General features: G+C 35.5%; 1 protein-coding gene across 7 annotated transcripts in view; it reads right to left on the bottom strand.

Annotated features, from left to right (window-relative positions):
- CPED1 (cadherin like and PC-esterase domain containing 1) overlaps positions 1–21196 on the bottom strand; it is a 282494-nt gene that overhangs the window by 131225 nt on the left and 130073 nt on the right. For all 7 annotated transcript variants that reach the window (XM_045495428.1, XM_045495426.1, XM_045495430.1 and 4 more), the window contains 5 exons: positions 19489–19658; positions 15246–15316; positions 13405–13455; positions 8567–8750; positions 7479–7647 (listed from right to left, as the gene is read on the bottom strand). In XM_045495428.1, the coding sequence (XP_045351384.1) occupies positions 7479–7647; positions 8567–8750; positions 13405–13455; positions 15246–15316; positions 19489–19658 (645 nt within the window). The remainder of the gene's footprint in view (positions 1–7478; positions 7648–8566; positions 8751–13404; positions 13456–15245; positions 15317–19488; positions 19659–21196) is intronic.

The raw sequence follows: 21196 nt of genomic DNA, 5'->3' as shown, positions 1-21196 counted from the left end.
TAGAGTTAGTTTGGACTTCAGAAATGGGGAAGAAATGGAGAAACAGATAAAAGCTCAAGGGGCCCTTTGGAGCAATGAAAGCCCACAAAGAAGTGGGTATTAGGATTCGGAGTTATCAAAAAAGAAACCCCATTTATCTGCTTCGCTTTTAGCCACAGCTTCCTTCAAAGTTTCAAATGTCACATTTGAAATCTGGTTACTCTAACAGAATATTTTATTTAAAGACCTGCCAGCGTTCTTTTCTGTTTCCCTGTGAAGTTTTGAAATCAGAAGACTAATTCGTTAACTTCAAACAAAAATGAGTGTATGTATACAGAAGATTGTACTCAGAGAAACTTCTGGATGCTGAAGCCAAGAAGATCTCATTCTCTTCCACACTGTATTGGTGCGGCTGCACTAATGATAGTAGAAGTTTGTTTCTTCGTGCACAGGAAGCAGATGTGACTTGGAGAAAGAAACATGGAGAACAGATGTGCTGAGCAAAAGTTTTTATTTAAGTGGTAATTTATCTGACCATAAGTTATATTAACTCATGAGGTGAGTGTTTAACATAGCTCTTTTTCACCAACTCAGAAAGATAATTTATATAAGCACTCAAACAGATCATGAACTAAAGAACACAGCCCTCTCCATCTTCACTTGCTTTTTAAAAAAGCTGAATGCTAAATAAAAACTCCCAAGCCTAGGATGTATGTGAATGCTTACTGGCCACTGAGGGGGCTACTGCAGTAAAAATGTCTGGGTGTGTGCGAACGGCTCATGGAAATAACATTTCACTCCCCTTGCTGCTACATAGGCTCTTGAAGAATCCTGGTAAAGGTGTTCTCAGTCCCTGCACAGAACCTAAAACACCTGCAAAGGGCTAAGTTTAAGTCAAGAGCATTTAACTTGAAAGAATGCCTACAGCCCGGGTCATTGATAATGCTATGGATGCCTCTGCTATACATCTTTTAGAGTGAAGAAGGAAAGTGGGGCCAACTTCTCTATTATGCATAATGGGAACCATGCCTACAGCACATAGCACTAATTTTAGGAGCCCAAGAAAATATTTTAATATCCTGTCTAATTAGAAGAAAAAACAACTCTTCAAAGTGTGTATGTATGTATTCATGTGAGTATACCAACACAGTTGAAAAATATAATTTTAAGTATTTTTTTCATGAAAGAAGGGGTCCATGAAGGCAAAGGTGCCTAGGACTCATGAACGTCTGGAATACAACTGTGTGGATCAGCCCAGGTAACTCATTCTCCTCTCTACTTCCCAAACAGTTCTTCCTGTCCTGATTCCTTTCAAATTCCAGCATCCTCGCTATTATTGGCTTCTACTTCTTTTGCTATTCTCTATCTTTCTTTCTTCTTCTTCTCCTTCTCTATATAACTTCAGGTAAGTCCTAGAGGTGCTTCTGAGCAAAAAGAGTTTTCATGATGATGATGATGCTAGTCACGATCATGATGAAGATGCTAATTCAATGCTGACTGAGTACTTAATCATGTACGAGGCTTGTGATAAAACTTTACATTTGTCATCTAGTTGAATACTTTGAACTATTCTATAAGATAGGTTCCATTACTAGTTTTATTCTTAAAAGTAAGGACACTGAGGTTTAGAGAGCTTATATGCTTTGCATTAGGAGATACAGCAAATTAGGCTAGTTAGAAGCAGAGATGGGACTGAAACCCAGGCTTCCCTGATAGCAATTATGGTCATAAGCCTTGGAGTCCATGGCTTTTAACTTATGATTTTTTAAAAGTAGGCTCCATGCTCAGCACAGGGCTTGAACTCATGACCCTGAGATCAAGAGTCACATGCTCTACTGACTGAGCCAGCCAGGTGTCCCTATGGCTTTTAACCACTAGTTAAAAAATGGCCTGACATAATTTGCTAAGATGCAAAATTTGCTCTATAAAATAACTTTGACGGACAAAATGGACTTTCATCCTGTTCATAGCACAAGAGAAAACTCTGACATTTGCAATGAAGACATTCTCTTCTACCTGTGTGAGTACTAAATGTAGTATTTATTCACGGATTCAGGAACCTATTAATTTTCACTCATTAAATAAGGCAGAGAGCTATCATGACAAATCACTGAAGGTGGAAACTGACCCTTGAAGGGCCTGTTCTTAATACCTTTGAGACATATCACCAAAATAGAAAACCCTTTAAATTAAATATAAATATATAAATTAATTAATATAAATATAAATAAATACATAACTTTATAAATGAATATAAAAATATAAAAATAGCCTAAGACTTAATTTTTCTCTTAGAAGGAGTGGGGTGAGGTAGATAATAAAAATCACTTATAGAATCTTATCTGTTTGTGTGAGGTTTGTGTAAGTAAGAGTATGAAAGTAAGGTCCTTTCACAGTGGTGAATGTATCATTGAAGTATTGTCAAATTGTCAGCTCCACAATACATTCTTCTCACTAGGATAAAGTTTATGTGGACAAAGGGCTTTTTAAGTGCTGCAAAAATGTATTGTGGATGTTTTAAATAGAAACAATAAAACAGTGAGTTGTGTCAAATAGTAAAAATGATTAACTGTTAACTGCTTTAATGTGTAATCAAGCATTATATATATATATATATATATATATATATATATATATATATATTTAAAGCCTATGAATTGGAAAGCATTTTAGCAATTAGTAGAAATAATAGGAGTCTGACTAATTCCAATATGTAAAATATTAGACCTGATTTAAATACTGGGACCAATAAAGATAGACTGATAGTGATACTAGGATATATATGGTGTCTGGTAAAATATTGGGTGTTAGCTCTAAAATGTTTCCAATAGATACTCTATGGAAGGGAAGATTCTGATTCCATAACATTTCTCATCAAAATAGAGATTATGAAGACCTCAGAATTTTGCAGTGATTCTAGAACATCATAAAAATTATCATTGTACATGACCATGAAAACAAATTTTAGCTAACTAAATTTTAACAGGTTACATTCTGGCCAAATGAATTTCCTAAAGAGGTTAATTAGATTATAAGTATAATAAAAGTTTCAGATTCTACATTCCAGAGTAATGATTAAGGGGATCAGTTTGAAGTCTGTCAGACCTGTATTCAAACACCGCCTTTGCTACTAATTACATATGTTTTATTTATTCATTTAAACTTTTTTTTAATGTTTATTTTTGAGAGACAGAGCATGAGTGGGGGAGGGGCAGAGAGAGAGAGAGAGAGAGAGAGAGAGAGAGTCTGAAGCAGGTTCCAGGCTGTCAGCACAGAGCCCTACGTGGGGCTTGAACTCACAAGCCATGAGATCATGACTTGAGCCGAAGTCAGATGCTTAACCAACTGAGCCACCCATGTACCCTGTATGTTTTAAAGTCTTATGTTCTCCATCTGTCAAAGGCTGGGGCAATTGTCACCTGCATTTAAGGTTGTGGAAAACATTAAATAACATAAAAAGGTAAAGTGCTTAGCATCGTGTCTGGCATATAATAAAAGTTCTATAAATATTGCATTGTTCCTACCTCTGCTGCTATTGTATCTCCTACAGTACATGACATATTTGTAAGAACAAAGAGCATAGCAGAAACATTATTAAACAGTTGCTAGTTGGGAGTCTTTTACTACAACACAGGCTCTATTGTTGAAAAACTGAATCACTTTTTTCTGGTGTCCTGGGGTAGGCAAGGTAACTAAAAATCACTAAAATGAGTATTTAATAGGTATTACAACTTTGGAAATGAACAATGGCATTTTAAGTAGTCACTGATAAATGCTCTTCTATTCTTTTATTATAGGTATTTGCTAAAATATTAGACAATTATCACATGAGCTGTTTTGTAACCGTTGTGTCGAGAATAAGTGCAAATATAGATGGGAAAATTATAAAGTATTTCCAAATGCTGTAACTGGAGTCATTTACACATCATTTAATAGTTCAGCATATAGATCACTAATTAATTTTTTCAATAAGGCAGCAAACGTCAGTTTTAAATCTATAGCCAAATACTGGACAAATCCTTTTCAAAAGCTGAAATTTTTTCTTTCCTTGGTATTTTCCCTTTATTAATTGTAATTTATTTTAAAATGAAAGCTGTTTCTAACAAATGGATCCTTGAAATGTAGTCTCCTACACTTCTGCTCTATGGCCTTTCTGTAGATTTTATTTATGGCCCTATTCTGGCACAACACTTTGGGGGCAAAATGTGTATGAGCCCATAGATCATTTATACAAATCAATTTCTGTGGATGCTGTATTGTTATCCATGTCAAAAATTTTTGATTTGGAAAGAGATATTAAAAGAAATATTTCCCCATATGTGTTTCAATTTCCTTAGAACATAAATATATTTTATTAATTCCAAAGCATGACATATTCCAGCCATAATAACAGTTTATTACTTTCTAAATCCTTCTTCCTAACAGCAAAACATTATGCTATTTATGGGTAAATCAAAATGAAATAACAGTCTAGGTATGTTATATGACTTTTTTATGTTTCATTAAGAATCATGTTTTCTATAATTGAATGCATATTTCTGATTATAATTACATTAGGCAGGAAAGATGGCAAATTAATGAGAAGAATAAAGAGCGGTCACAGTATTACCAACTACAGAAATAATTAAAAATACAAGGATGAAAAAAGATAAGAGTGAGTCTTCAACATTCAACATTGAAGGATTACCTCTAACCTATTCATACTTGGAGTAAATCCACTACAGATTTACTAGATTTATAAGTGGAAAGTAGAAAAGTAGGCCTGTTATTGGTATATATCAGTGGTTCTCAACTGGGGTCAATTTTGTCCCCTAGGGGACATTTGGCAATGTCTGGAGACATTTTTGGTTGTCACAGCTTGGAGAGGGTATGCTTCCGAAATGTAATGGATGGAGGCCAGGGATGCTGCTAAACATTCTACCGTGCTCAAGATAGCTCCCCAAAATGAAACATTACCTGGCCACAATATTGGCAAGGTTGAAAAACTTCAGACCAAATCTAGTTGTTTTCCATCAGTTATGTAAATTAGCCCCTTCTCCTTCACTGGTAATAACTAAACTATGAGTTGCCTCTATGGCAACCATATACAAATTCCAACTGGCAATATAATTAGAAATAGACACTAAACTCAAGCAGTTAATTATGGCCAAGCAGGTATTTAACAGTATTTGATCATATAAATGATTTAAAATGTCTATTAACAAATTAATTAAATTATCTTATTATTCACCAAAATGTCAATGTGATTGATTTTTTAATTGACTAGTATGCCTTCTGTTTGCCTTCTCCTCACTGTTAGTCTTTTGGTGAAAAGCTAAAATGAATAGTCGATATCCAGAAGGTGAGAGAGTGTTAGAAGGAGAAATTAGGAGGCTTGATTAACCACAAACTGGATACTCTTTTTTGGATATTTTAAGGTAGATCACCTCTTATGCTTGTTTAAAATTTAATAATGGCACCCATTAGGACAAAATCTAATTTGAAATATAAAGAAGAAATGTAATTTTCCCCCTTAACCAACAAAATATAATTGAAGTTCAGCTCATTTCCTTTCTTATGGTACCTGTAAGCTTTAGGGATTCAAACACAATGGTCTACCATTTAATATGCAATAGTTTGGACTCTAGACTTCAACATGAGAATATAGAGAAGGCACTATGGTTCTTGATAAAAAAGGAAAAGAACAATTTAGAATAACAAAAGTTCATGAGTCTCATAATGTATATGTGTTTATTAATTTGGAAACTCTGGAATAGCTGAGAATTAATAGGAGTTCAGAAATTGTATCCCTTACTGTTTGTATTCTGAACATCATTATGGTGCCAGTTTGCAGTGAAAGCTCAAGACTCTAATGAGATTAAGCATAAAGTAGAAATAAGGGAAAGGTCTCTGGATTAGAACTATCACTGGAGCCTAGGGTGAGAAAATCTTACCTCTGCCATTGACTTCTCCAAGTTCCTGAGGCCACACATGCCTCAATAAATGTCTAAATCAATCCTTATTATTCATTCATTATCTCTTTAGTCGTTTGACAGTTTGTAAAAGGAAGGCTAAAAAAATACTAGTGCTTATTAGACACTTTTCCATGTTATAAAATATAGTACTGCTATGGGACCACACATAAACTTTAAATTAAAACCTTCTGGAAAGGATTCTTATAAATGACTAAAATACTTTTCTGCAATCATCTGTAGGATACATCCCACAAGAATTTTCTAATATTTTTCTTCCTATCATAGTAACAAATTCCTAATATAATCCATTGTCTAAGGAAGCTGCATGGTAATTAACTTATTTTTGATGAATATAATATTTGAAAAGAGATGCATGTCTTGGAAGATAATACATACTTCCCCACTAATGCTTCGCTCTTAGAAGTATAACTTACATTCAGCATACGTAATTTACGTATAGCAAGATACATTTAGATATACTTTATATACAACAAATTGCACCGATCTTAAGTTCATAGTTAGATTTTTTATTTATTTATGTACCACCTGGTTATATATGTGACCACCATCTAGATTTGGAAGCATGTTTGGGGATGAGTGGGCAGGCCAGATGAGCGGAAGCATAAAATACACTCTGACAAAGAATGGGTAGAGGGGGAGAGAACACTTATCTGGCCACTGCATTTAAGGCAACATGATACTCATCCTACTCACTGAGTCTCAGTCAGCTACTTCTCTCCTTTGTTAATCCTCTGTGCTTCAGTGGACCCAACAGGCTGTCAGTCATTGAGACACGACATATTTGCAATTATACTTTCTAAGTGAATTAGGAGATCTGATAAAAGTATCAATTACTACTTCTCCGGAAGGATCTCCAGTGAGGGTATATGATGCGAGGAAATGTGGTAGGTTATACCTAGAATCCTAACAAAATGAAGAAACAGAGGAAAGAAGCACCAAAATAGATAAAGTCTCTGGATAGAAGTCACCTTCCAACATCAAGAGGGCTACATAACGGTATGTGCTGCTCACAAGAGAAACTACGGCCTTTAGGAATGATTAAGATGCAGGACGTGCAGGAAAAATACATATACTCAAGCAAACTTAATTTCATTCATCTGGTATCCCTTCCATAAAATAGCTTCACAAATTTTCCTCTAATTCTTTAAAATAGACTCCACTGAATCTAGTTTAAAATTTCAGAGTAGGTTCAGGTACAAATCCAAGAAACACAGCACAATTTAAAATGGAAATGTAAAAGCAATTTTATAACTAAGTGTGAGCACTCAGACATTTTTTTTCAATATTAACCACAACGAGTCCATTGAACACAGTACGTGTAGGGAGGAGCCACCACACTAGAAAGAAAACCACTGGCAGAAAGGTATCTTAAATACCTGGCTGGGGCCCTTTCTCTTTTAAAATGAGACCAGTTTGGATTTGAAAAGCATACATTTTTTCCTAACAATTTTCACTTGGCATTTTGCACCTGGGTTAACAGATCACTCCCAATTCAACCCAAGTGCAAATGTAGAATTCACTTACCTGCACAAACCCGCATGCTGAGAAGTCCTCAAACAAGGGCAGACTTGGACGATCTTCTCTGTAGATGGTGAGCTTGTACGTGATCAGGGTCTCACCCTGTGCTGGAGACTCATCTGCCACAAACATTGAGATTTTGTTCATTCCCAAGCCCAGAGGGTAGTTGGCAAAGCTGGAGAGAGACAGAGAGAGAGAGAGAGAGTAACATTTATTCAGCCCAAATGGATTTATATATCAATATTCATTACATGCCTGGTTTGCATACAAAAGTAGATAAGGTCTATACAACTTCATAAGAAACTTAAAATATGAAAAAAGTTTTCATTATGTTTCATAGTACTTTGGTATGCCAACAGTTATCTTGTAGAGCAATTCAGGTCCTCTGTCAACCACAGAGAAGGAAACTCATATTTATTAACCACTTCTCAGGGTCATACATTATCTGATTTAATACTCAAAACAACTCTATGCCCAAAGTCCCATGGTAGGGTCAGGGCTGGAACCCAGGTTGGTCTGACTTGAATCCTCTTTTCTTGCTACTGGACTCTCTTAGCTCCCAGGATGCCAAGTGTATTTCTTTCCCTACAGCACGGGAACATGAGTATCTTCCTTGCCTTGGACATGGCATGTAACAAAGTTCTACCTGCTGTTCAAAATTGTAAACAAAAGAGTCAGTGACTCTCAAAAGGGTCGATAGAAAAAAATTCCACGAGACTGGGAAAGTTAGTGTTAGCATGTTCATAAATTGTCATGAAAATGTTTATTCAATCCCTGAATATTCAAAATCTTGAGGAGTTGGGTTAGGGTAGAAGGAAGCTACCCTTGATGAGTCTCTTTAATATTTCACATAACAAGATCCTCTCTTGCTCAACATTGTTACAAAGATTAGGTACAAATATTGCTAAAAGATCAGTAGAGCACTGATGTGTTCTTTTTAACCACATGACACCTGAAAGGTAAAGGGTTTCACACCCTGGTGATCTCTCCAACTGATCTTACGCTTCAGATTTTCTAAATCTTCAAAGGATGCTTCAAATATCTGCTTCCCATTATTATGTCTCCACTCAGCCCTGGTCAACATCCCCCCGTACCTTGTTCCTGCCCGATCGTGCAGGTACACCTTGCACTGACAATTAGAAGTCTCTGCTCCAATTGTCACTGTTACCACGTCAAATGGAACTTCAGAGTAATAATCTTTGATCTTCGGGTTAAATTCAGGATTCAGTTCCAAATGTGGATGTGTGAGGATCTGTTTGATATAACATTGTGTGTCATCTGTTAAAAGAAAAAATAACAGCAAAACAAAACAAACAAACAAAAAAAAGACAACTGTGAAATGGATAAATGTTGAAAACTCATATATGATTATCCTTTGAACAACCTTAGTCATTCACTTAGTGATCACTGCTGATTTTCCGCTTGGCACTCTGGTCATATTTGATTTGTGGCTTCAGCTGAATTTTCTATTCGTCAGATTTTGTACAATTTGCCTTATACACAGCTGTTGACTTTAGCTGGCATTAGACAGTTGCTAGTTTTTGCTCAGTCCTTATATGTTTGAAGGCAGAGAGAAGGCGGGAAAATGTCTCACCAGTGGATTGATAACACGTTCATGACATTTACTGCATGTATCAAGCAACTGGTGAATGGGGATGATGACTCTGAGGTGGTAACCGAAGGGCGTCAGCAGGGAATGAGGAAAATTTCTTAATAGGGAGAGTCATTAAACTGCCATTGAATTGATATAGTAGCTTACAGGCAGTAGGGTGGAGTGAAGAATGTGAAATCCAATATTACAGCAAACATTTAGATACAAAAACATCAGCAGGACATCCTGAGACCCCCCTCCCTACTCCACCCAGGTCACCTCAGCGTAAGGAAGTACCCTCAAGTATGAGAAGGAAATGGCATACTCTGTTCAATCTTGTCATGGAACCTAGCATATTACTTCATACCACTGATTCTAAGTCATTTGAAAAATATGTTTCCATGCGATAGCCCGATTTTTTACAAAAGGATCTTGATGAGTAAAAGAAAAGTACATTTGTAGGCACACACACCAGCCACTGCTAAATTATATTGCGTCATGTTTGGGATAAGTAAATTACTCAAAAGAAGTTTAGCAAATGTTTTTCAAAGAAATATTAATAAGTATTTTGCTCCATAAATACTTTTCAGTAGTTCACAAAATTCCAGTAAATGAGAAATTTTATAGAAATCGGTAAAAGGAAAGTATCTTTTGTCTTTTAAATAAGATGTTCAATGACGGTTAACAACATGGCAGCAGAAAAAGGGAACACTGAATTCGTTGCAGGAAGCTATCCACCGAACTTAAAGCAAGTAGATTATCTCATCAGCTGTGCCTCTTCCCCTCTCTGTATACAGTTATCACAATGATTTTTCTACAATCAGTTCTGGGTCAGCTTCAATTCTTTAATGGTTTCTCATTATCTCCCAAATTTAGTCCAAGCTCCTAATAAAGCAGACAAGGCATTTCACAATCTCTTCCTTGTCTTCCTCTCTCGTTACATCCCCGTTATATCCTGCACTTTGTGACTTAACGATGCCGAATTTTTTATATTTCTTTGGCAGACACGGGGATGTACCACCAAATCCGTGGCAGTGGAAACCACCAACCTTCTGGGTGTCTGGACTCCAGTTCTGAGGCCTGTGTGTCAGTACAACTTCCATCAGGCACTAATGAGAATGAAAACGAAAAATGAAATTGAAAAAAAAAAAACAAACCCTACGTACTTCTGTCCCACATTGTATAGTTTTCCCAGATTTTGAAAGAAAAAAACTCTTCAGGTACAAATTAGGAATAAATAATAATACAATAGATACATTGTAATTTCATTGTAGGAAAAAGTCTTAATAAAAAATAAATGACTAGTCAATTTGGTTAAATAATTGGGGAAACTACCGACTTTATTGATTTTACTTGTTACCAAATATTTGATCTGGCTGAAAAACGTAGGTGGATTGCATCTATAATTTTGATGATCATGTCAACTTTTGAAATTTCTATAACAAAAGAGAAACCAATGAAAGAATGAGGGCAAGATTATATTATTAGATCTCATCCTAAAAAGGACCATAAGTTTTTATTTTAATTCAACCACTTATTAATAATGCATTCATTTTTTTTCAAAGATTCCCCCCCCCACCCCAGCACATTCTGTGTTCAAGGCACTGAGATAAGCACAGTAAAAAACAGGCTATTGTTGGTCGTGAGATCTGACTCAAATGGAGACTGTGAACCTGACATAACACTTTAAGCAGGCTGGAGTCCAGAGATATAAAATGTGCTTTTGGGAGGACCATTTCCTAAGTAGAAAGGGAATACATAAACACTGGCATTACTCTTTTATGTTCAAAATCAGCTAAATGAATAACCAAGTAGAAGCTTTATTTTTTTAAAACAGTAACCACAGAGGACGTACTTTAACTTCAGATGATATATTTTTATAAATCAGTCACTGAGAGTTGATTTCCCTGCAGTTCACACTTTCACTTAACAGTGAAAGTTTCCAGTGGGGCTTGCCCATTATAACACCGCAACTCAGCCCTACATGAGACCAAATGTGTAAGGAATTCTCTTAAGCAGGATTCTAGCAAGTGCTTGTTTTTGGTTTCATCAGAATCTCTCCACCTCTGGCTGAAGTGCTCCATCCTAAACCCCTGCTTAAAGGCTGATTTATCTCGACATGATCTTGACCTGAATCATCAGTGCTGCTGATACACCTGGAGTTTCACTGGCATCCTTCCCAGCCCGGGGCCAGCACGCCTCAGGCCAGCTCACCTAGATCCACGGAGAACCCAGTGCCAGCTATGGCGGTAGCAGGCTGCTTAGCCTCTTTGGCAAGCATATTTGGGAAAGCTGTTTGAAGTTTTGGTTGCTTTTAATGAATCCTTTTAACCACAGAGTTTTATTGCCCTCTTGAGGGATAATCATAACTCATATTAAACACAAGAACAGCCTAGACTCTGAAGGATAATCCCACCTGTTCTGAGGCATCATCAAGTTATTTTTTAAACCTTAAATTATACCATAAAAGTGGGAAGATTAATTATGCGGACCCAGGTAGGACTAGTTTCTATCAACATAAAAACATGAACTAAGCTAAAGAGCTTATCTAACACATTCACCTCCTCCAGAACACGTTACTTGGGAACTAGAAAAAAAAAAAAAAAAAGAGAGATTATCCCCATACAGTTGTTTCATTTTATAAATTATAAAATAGAATACCAAAGAGGTGAAGTGGCTTTCCTGATGCTGCATCTACCCCAGAACCTAGCACTTGACGAATATGCATTCCTAATTTTTTAATGTTTATTCATTTTCGAGAGAGAGCGAAAGAGAGGGAGAGCAAGTGGGAGAGGGGCAGAGAGGGGGTTGCAGGGACAGAGGATTCGAGGATGGCTCCATGCTGACAACAGAGAGCCCGATGAGGGGCTCGAACTCGTGAACCATGAGATCATAACCTGAGCTGAAGCCGGAAGCTTAACCTACTGAGCCACCCAGCCACCCCCAAATGTGCATTCTAATCTTGCTCCTGGTTTTCTCCCTAGTACTTTACCACTATAGCTAGGCACCAGTCTCCCAAGAGTTGCATGTATTTTTCTAGAAGAGATTGGATGGCAAGTGCAGGGAGGGAAGGGCATAAGTGATATCTGTTCTTTTTTCCTGATCAGCAAAACTTTATTTAAAATGTTGCTTTTTTAATTGAATGTATTTGTTGATTCTATTATGCCATACTATTATATAACCTCTCAGTCTACCCCAATTTTAATGATAGTGTTAAAACATAATGAATTAAATTGTATTATAGAAGATACAAATTAGATTTTATTAAATTGGAAGACTTTTATTTATAATAAATTAAACTTTAATCTATAAATTTTATTTTTTTCCAGATTTTATGTTTTCCTGGAATAGATTTTTTATTTGTGAAAGGCTAAATTTTCTAAGTGCATGTTTTAGCACTATATATATATGTATATATATATTCAAATAGCAATATATATATATTTAAAAAGCAAACCTGCTAAGTAAACTCTTATTATTCTATCATATTATTATAAAGTATTAAGATAACTCATGAGCTTTAAACAAAGAATTGGAAGACCCAGCTTTGATCCAGCTCAGGTATTTAACAGTCCTGTGATCCTGGAAAGATCAATTAGATTCATTCTCTCTCTCTCTATTCTATTCTATATATATCCTATTCTCTGTATATTCTCTCTTTCTATATTTCTCTCTATATATTCTCTAGATATATTGGCAAGGTCACTGGAATAATGCTGACCAGAGTGAACAAAATTATTTTTACATCCTAAAATCTATATAACACTTGAAATGTATTACTATAATATATATACTATTTTTCTTGATTATACTTTGGTTTAAAAAAATCATGAATTTTAAGAAAATAAGTTAAAAAGCAGCTTAAAAATTCTCAATTCTAATAAAGAAAATTCAACTCAAGTAGTATCCATTATGTCAATAATCTGACAGAAAAGGAATCCCTGTGGGGTGGTGAGAGCCCTAAAAATCAATGTATAAAGCAGATAAGCTTAAGTGTTTCCACTTGAACAGTCTCCAAGGCAAAGCCTTAATACCCTAAGGACTCCTCAAAATGAGTTTGAAAGTCACTGTCCTTAAACAAACACATGAGCATAATATTCCATGTTCAAAAACAGAGATATAAAAATGCTCTTCTTATGCAAAAGTGACAGATAACAACTTATTCAGAAACTTCTAAAAATGTACTTAATATTTTATTATTATTTATTTATTTATTTATTTTACTGCAATATTAATATTGTAGTCTAGAAGTGTCCAACTATGAGAAAATGACGATTTCTTCAATGCAGGGCTGTGCCTCACTATTGGTTATGCCACTGAAAGACTTTAATTGGAACTCACCATTACTACAATGAACTTCTTTGGTTTCACTCATAATTCGTGGAACAGAAGCTAAAAAAAGAAAAGTTAATTTAAAATGAAAACTATTAATCAAAACAAAAAGAATACATATTCATTAATCTCAAACAGCACAACTTAGTAAAACACATATTTTATTACTTAACTTATTACATCAGAAAGCACTTCTTAGTTAAACTGAAAGCTATGTAAAATAAAAGAAGTTACTCGGTTCAAATCTCAGAAGAATGAGTTTTCCAAATAGGAAAATATTAGGGGAGAAAAATGAATGGTCTAAATGTCTCCATTGCCTGAAGGTGATCTACTGAGATTCCTTCTAGTTCTATGATTTAATGACTTTAGTATCCCAAATCATTAGAATTACAGAAATTCTATCCAGTTGATTCCACTGACATTTACTCTTAAGTTTCTGAATCGAACCAAACATCTCTATAAAAAACTCCTTAGTAAATACTGATGGAACAAAGGAATGAATAAACGTACTCAGAATGCTTAAATTATTCATTTAAAGAGAAAAAATGGTGGGAACCAGAAAGAGTCAGAGTAGCAGTTTATAATCAGTTCTTCACTGGGCTTACCACTTCATTCTATTGAATCAGTCTTTCTCAAACTTTAGCATGCCTCAGAATCAACTGAAGGGCTTCTTAAAATACAGAGTGCTGGGGGTGCCTGGGTGGCTCTATGGGTTCAGCACCTGAACTCAGGCATGATCTCGCGGTTTGCAAGTTAGAGCCCCACATCAGGCTCTCTGCTGTCAGCACAGAACCTGCTCTCTGCTGTCAGCATGGAACCTGCTTTTGATCCTCTGTCCTCCTCTCGTTCTGTCCCTCCCCTCGGCTTGGATTCCCTCTCCCTCAAAAAATAAAATAACACTCAAAATAAATAAACACTTCAGAAAAATACAGAGTGCTGGGTCTCATACCCAGAAAAGTAGGATTCTGATTCAGCAGATATGAATCATCTAAATTTCCCAGGTGATGTTGATGTTTCTTCTGGTCTAGGGGCCACACGTTGAGAACCACTGTATTGTATTAAGCCTTGATTTGTACTAGGAAAATTTTGATTTCTAAAAAATTGTAGACACGTAGTACTTCTTTTCATCTTTTATTCTTAAAGTTAGAAACATTTTCTTTTTGTATGACAAAAAGCTCAGATGTTCTTTAGAAGGAAAAAATTAGAACATAAAGATAAGTCCAGGAGAGAAAATTACAACCACCATTAGTTTTCCCTGAGGCCCAAGTTGCTTGTAGCCAATTCTTTCATTTAATGATATACCATAAACATCTTCCATGTCATAAATAACTCTTCTGCAATATTGGAATGGCTTTATCATATTTTGTTGGAAACCTATAACTTAATTTATTTATCCAATCCAGTATTATTACAGTAGAAGTAATTGTATTATAAGTAATTTTAGAAGTAACTGTAGAAAATAGAAGTTTCTAAATTTTTTATTTATTAATAACTCATGTAACTAAACTTCTGTGTACATTCTTAATTATTTGCTTAAATTGAATATCTAGGAGTGAAATTTCTGTGATGCAAGAATAACTTCTAAGGATTTTCTTATATGTTGTTATGGTCCTTAAGGGAGGTTGCTCAGTTTAACTAGCACACGTAGCATGAGAATGCTTACTTCCCTACACTCTCCCCAGCTCTATTATCTTTAAGAGGCAAAATCGTTTCAAATTTGAAGGAAAATCGTATTTCCTAGTTTAACTTCCATTTTTTATTGCTAATGAAGCGAAACACTTTCTTATGTATTTTTTGAGCCACGCAATACTTATTTTCATGTTGGAATTAGCGAGACCATATCTTTTTACCTTTTTTATTTTCAATTGCATCAAATGGCACTTGTGGTTTTTCAATGTTCTCATCCTCTGTGAAAGAAGCCCTGCAAATGCAATGCCAAACAAATCTAAATCAATGAAATGAACACAATTCATGGAAATTACATTGAACACACTATTTTTTTTTTTTTTTTGTCCTGTGTGGGCACAGATATTTTGATGAACACAAAGAAACACTTTCTGGATTTCACTCCTCAAAGCTGGCAATCTCGCCTCAAGTGAGGTGGGTGGAAATCTCATCATCTCCAATCAGCAGAAGTACATTTGAAAAAAACCAGGGCAAAAAGTCACTCTTCAGTCCAAAAGTGAGTGATCTCTGATAGCCTGGGTCCAACAGAAGTGAATTTGGGAACACACATTCTTACTGGAATTTGTTTGGAAAAAATTACACAGTCTTGAAGTGAGAAGCTTGGAGCCCTGAGACATAGACTCAGGAGAACACGCATATAACCTAAGAAACAGAAGCGTACTATGCAGAAAGTGACCTATGTCTTCCTGCATCTTCTATCCTTAAACACTAACTACGCTTAACAGTAAGGGTTAGTTCTATCTAGTGTGTTTGCCTCAGTTTTCTGTTGTATAACTAGATGCCTAGCCAGATACCCCTCTAAATCCTCAAGTTTGGTACCAAATAATCTAAACTGCAGCAGAAAAATTGCTGGTCCTGATGATGGAGACTACTTTCCCGGGCTGAGCTGTGATTCTCCATTTCTCCTGCAGCAGAACAGAGATAACAGCCCTGGCCTTACTTCACAGGGATGAGAATGAAATCAAATGCCCTGTGTTAAATTACATTTTATAAATATTTATTGTTCCAGATATTGTGCTGGGCACTGTGGTAGAGAAGAGATGAATAAGGCATATTCAGTTCCTTCAAAATACAAACATCAGCAAATTACGAAGAATCAGGGAATTAAAAGTATTGCAAATGTTGGAAGGTGTGATAATTTTATTTCAGTTTACTTTGTAAAGGTGTTTTTTTTTTTTTTCCTTGATACATACAGTGAAGTAATTAGGGGTGAAAAATAATAATGTCTAGGACTTACTTTAAAATATTTCCTTCCTCCCAAGGAATGAAGAAACATAAAGCAAGCATGGGGTTAGATATATTTAGTTGAAGGTTGACTGAGTGCCAGGCCAAATTAAAAAAAAAATAGCTCTGAATTCATAGAAGCAAAAACTCTAAGTGAAGCTCATAAAAGATACAACCCTGAAATGCACGTACACTGAATTAGTATCTTAATGGGATGAGATGCTTTGTATGTTAAAGCATCCTGCAGTGATTCCTTATGCAATTTTGTGAATAAATTATTTGTTTTAAAAATGTGGATTTTTCATGGAAAGCGTATGATGAGAGCAAAGCAACTGTGTTTCTAGTAAAGTGAGAATTAACAGTACACAAATATTGATAGTAAGCAACTTTCATTTTGTTCAGATTTACACTAATTCTGTTGGGACCTCTGGATTCTAAGCCTCAGGGAGCACACATAAATAATGATCACTTTTTCTAACTCTTGCTTTTCTGACTTTATCTCTTCTCACCTTGTTGCTCTAAGCAAATGATCTTTATTTGAAAGGAAGCGTGAGGGGTGCCTGGGTGGCTTAGTCGCTCAAGCATCCGACTCTTGATTTTGGCTCAGGTCATAATCTCATGGTTTGTGAGATCAAGCCCCACACCAGCCCTGCACTGATAGCATGGAGCCTGCTTGGGATTCTCTCTTCCCCTCTCTGCCCCTCCCCTGCTGGCGCATGTGTAGCTGCTCTCTGTTCTCTCTCTCTCTTTCAAAATAATAAATAATCTTAAAAAAAAAGGAATCATGAAGTCATTAATCCCTACAGGTAGCATAGGTATGTAAAATTGGCTAGAAGTAGAAAAAGCTGGAGGTGACTATTGTGAAGATAAGGACAATGACAAATGACTACACCTGACCTCCCTTCTGCAGGATGAACTGGAATAAAGACTGGACCGTGGGCATGAGGCCAGGGTCCTAATCCCTCCTCTATTTCTCTTACCTGTGTGGCTTGAGCAAATGATCCACCTTTTCATCCTGGTTTCCTTGTCTGGAAAATATGTATAATATGCATCCTCCTTGTAATACAGCATGGATGATAATTAAATATACATATGCTCCCAGGTAAATTTGAAGATAATTAGAATTGAGTTTTATTTCTTGAAATGTTCTCAGGTGATTTACCTAATTGCTTTTTGATAAAGATCTGAAGCTTAATTTTCTGTGTTAAGTTAGATAAATCTTTTGAACTTGTCTTACTTTTCCTATAAAAGAAAGAAAAATATTTCCTCCACTGTAGATCCTAAAGTGACCTTTGGATCGCAGAGAAACATGAAAAGTCAATATTAATATTTATTACCTACTTGCCCTGCAGCATACCAGACACCATGTGGTACGTGGAAATTATCTTATTCAATTCTTGTAAAATAATATGTGGTAGGTAGTATAATCCATATTTTATAGATGTGGAGATTGAGTCTCAGAGGGGTCAAAACTTTAGCTGCTGTAATTAATAAACTCTGGGGTTGGGATATTTGAATCCATGTCTGTCTGATTCAAAAAAGTCCTGACTCTTTCTACACTGATCACTTTCAACACTGACCACTAATACATTCCTTTATTTAAAGGGAATCAGGGTTAGGGTTAGGGTTAGGGTTAGGGTTAGGGTTAGGGTTAGGGTTACAGTTAAATTTAAGATAAGCCCCTTACTTAACCTTACACTACATGTGACTCTTGAGAAAAACTTGCTGAGAAACAAACTTTCCAATGCTTGCATATCTCAAGGGAATTTAGTCAAAGTTAAAAACAGTAGCTAAATCAAGTTTGCTCCTCCCAACTGATAATGATGAATGACACAGACTCGGATTCCTTGAGTGAGTGCATAGAACAGAGAAACAGGCACTGAGCTCTATTATTTAAAACCTACTTTTCAAACAAACAAATAAACTTTCTGTTTGGCTTACTACTTCGGACATTTAGGGAATAAGGCCAACTTCATAACGTTATGACAATTAAAGTGAGTTCTGATCCTGAGTAATGTGCTAAGAATTCATCAAATATATGAGTATTTACATTTTTTAATTAAGAAAAAATTATTGTGGATCTGCTTTCATTATCTCCTGAGGTAGAGGGAAAGGAAGCAGCACTCAGGAGAACCAAAGCCAGTCCTTCCTGAGGGTAACTGCAAGAGACATAAATGGTTCTAGCCTGGCCATTTCATCTTTCATCTCCCTAGGAGGTTTTAGGTTTGCTTCTGTTTTCCTGGCAGTAGAAAAGTCAAATATTCCCTGAATTCCATCCTATAAAAGAAAAGCAGACTTAGCCAGTGTGTTAGGCACTGTCCATTTTCAATAATTACAGGAGATGTTAATGTGTTCACCTGGCCTATCCTTTCTTCCATCTGCTCATTACTACCTTTCATTAGAATGAAAGTGGAAGGGGGAGGCCAAATGTTTCCCTCTGAGATTCTACCTTCTTTTTTTTCTTTAATTTTTCAATGGTTATTTATTTTTGAGAGAGAGAGAGAGAGAGAGAGAGAGAGCACAGTGGAGGCGCAGAGAGAAAGGGAGACACAGAACTAAAGCAAGCTCCAGGCTCTGCACTATCAGCACAGAGCCTGACGTGGGGGTGTGAGTATGTGACCTGAGCCGACGTCGGATACTCAACCGACTGAGGCACCCAGGCTTCCGGAGATTCGACCTTCTAAAAAAAAAGAAAAGTTCTATTCTTCTGGCAGGGACAGACATATTTATAAATTTGGATACATTCTGCCCACTTTAAAGCCATGCCTCAAAAACTCTTTAAATAAATGTTCATACTATCTTGGGCTCCACGCTGACTGATGGTTCATTAAAAAAAAAAAAAAAAAAGAAAAGAAAAAAGTCACCCAAGTCTTTCTGTCTGATACGCCTGTAATTCAAGGATATATATCACAGAATGAAACAAATTTGAAGGTTTTAATTTTAAACATTACTCTTTAGAGTCAAGTCCTGTTGGTTTGAAAAACTGTTGGATGTGTTCTTATTACAGTGTTTGAAGACCACTAGAATTGTTATGGTTTCAATGCTTTACAGAAGCTTATTTTCCAGAGCACAAATTTTTGGACACATTTCTTTTTGTTGCTTTCCTTAATGCAGGCAAAATCTTTTGAAATCAATCTTTAGAGAATTTTTGGATTGCACAATTCAAATTTGTGGCTATCTTACCATTCCAGTGGGTGTAGCTGTGCGTTTTTATTCAGGAGCTGAAATTGTTCAAATACATTTAAAAGAGACCAGTACTGAGTCAGGACTGAACCAGGTTGTCCTATAGGATTTGCCATATCATAAAATTCATGCATCAAAGACTGAATCCCAGGAGCAGTAGATGGGAAGAGCTGAAAAAAACAGTCAAAATGAGAATATCTGAATAAGTTATGGAAAATAATTTAAAAGGTGTTATTACTAGAAAAGCCTTTGTATTTTATTCAGCTGTTTTTAAAAATCAGATATTTATTTAAAATCCATTGGTCAGTATCATAATATAATTTTCTGTGCAGTTGTCAAGGTAAATGTCACTTTTTATAAGGAACAAATTTTGTTGATCACATTTCTAAATAGGATGAGTTTTCTTTCTCTTTTCATTGAATGGAAATGGAAGTCTCCTTCCTAAAGATATCTGAGAACAGGTGAATGACAGACTGAGTCAGGCAGTAGGAAGAATGAGGAGAAATTGCTCAAGTGAACTTTGTCAGGGTGAGAGATATTAATCCTACAAAAAAAAATCTAGTCATCCTCTTTTGACACCGAGAGTCAGGAAATTAGGATTTGCTCTTTATCCTGCGAAATAATTCTGTAGTCTGTGCCGAGTGATGTTCACTACATTCACAATATCTTAAATTATGAATTCCTGAAGAATGAGACCTCTTTCTTTATATTTGTAGAGTTTTGATCCAACTGTCACAAATGTAATATGGGTATGTTTAAATTAATTAAAATAATCTACCAATTAAATTATCTTTGGGGCAAAAGCTTACTTTGAATCCTCTAAAATATGAGTCTATTTTGATGAGCAATGATTGTTATATGTAAGTGATGAATCATTAAATTCTACCCCTGAAACTAATATTGCACTGTATGTTAACTAAACTAGAATTTAAAGAAAAAATTGGAAAAAATAAAATAAAATGAGTCTCAATTATAAAAACAAGTGCCAAACATTCACTAATTAACTTAGTAAATTAGTTATAACTCAGATAAGTATAATGTGAATACTTGGTTTTTTAAGTAAAATATAAATGTTGATCCATACAGATTAATAACAAGCTATCAGTGGACTTTTAAAAATGCTGTTTTAAAAAGATGTTTTGTATGAACAAACCTTAGGTAGAAAAATATAAATCCATTGTAGTCTATCTAGACAAGTGACAGAACTAGAGAAAAAGCAAGTACTGAACATGCACATGTATATGTACTAAATTATCTTGATATTGACCAATACATTAACAGAACCCAAAGAAATACACAGAAAAGACAATAAAATGTCATTGATTTTTTTTAGGCTGAAACCAGTAATGGTTATCATAACTATTTACATTTTCTTTCTTTGAGGTTTGCTATAGAGTTGCAACAAATTAAGATTTAGGTAGTTTTCTAAGATGTGGCTATATTCAGTAATATTTGATTTTACACAAACAAAAAGGGCACAATGAGCAGAAAGAAATTTTTGTCAAACATAAATGTCCCAAAGCTAAAAGCAAAACTTCTCTAGAAAAACGTGGACATTTTTCCTTAAGAACTGCCATATACTGGCAGCCCTACTGATCTCATATCCTTTAGCTTGAATAAGCCATATATTATTTGCAAAGTCCTAAAGCAAATGGATTCTGCTCATTTTAATATTTAGATCTCTGAAAAGAAGAAAGAAGCTTACAAA

Source organism: Leopardus geoffroyi, chromosome A2 (genome assembly GCF_018350155.1).
Source record: "Leopardus geoffroyi isolate Oge1 chromosome A2, O.geoffroyi_Oge1_pat1.0, whole genome shotgun sequence".
In the NCBI taxonomy this organism is placed as follows: domain Eukaryota; kingdom Metazoa; phylum Chordata; class Mammalia; order Carnivora; family Felidae; genus Leopardus; species Leopardus geoffroyi.
This window is presented reverse-complemented; position numbering and strand designations above follow the sequence as displayed.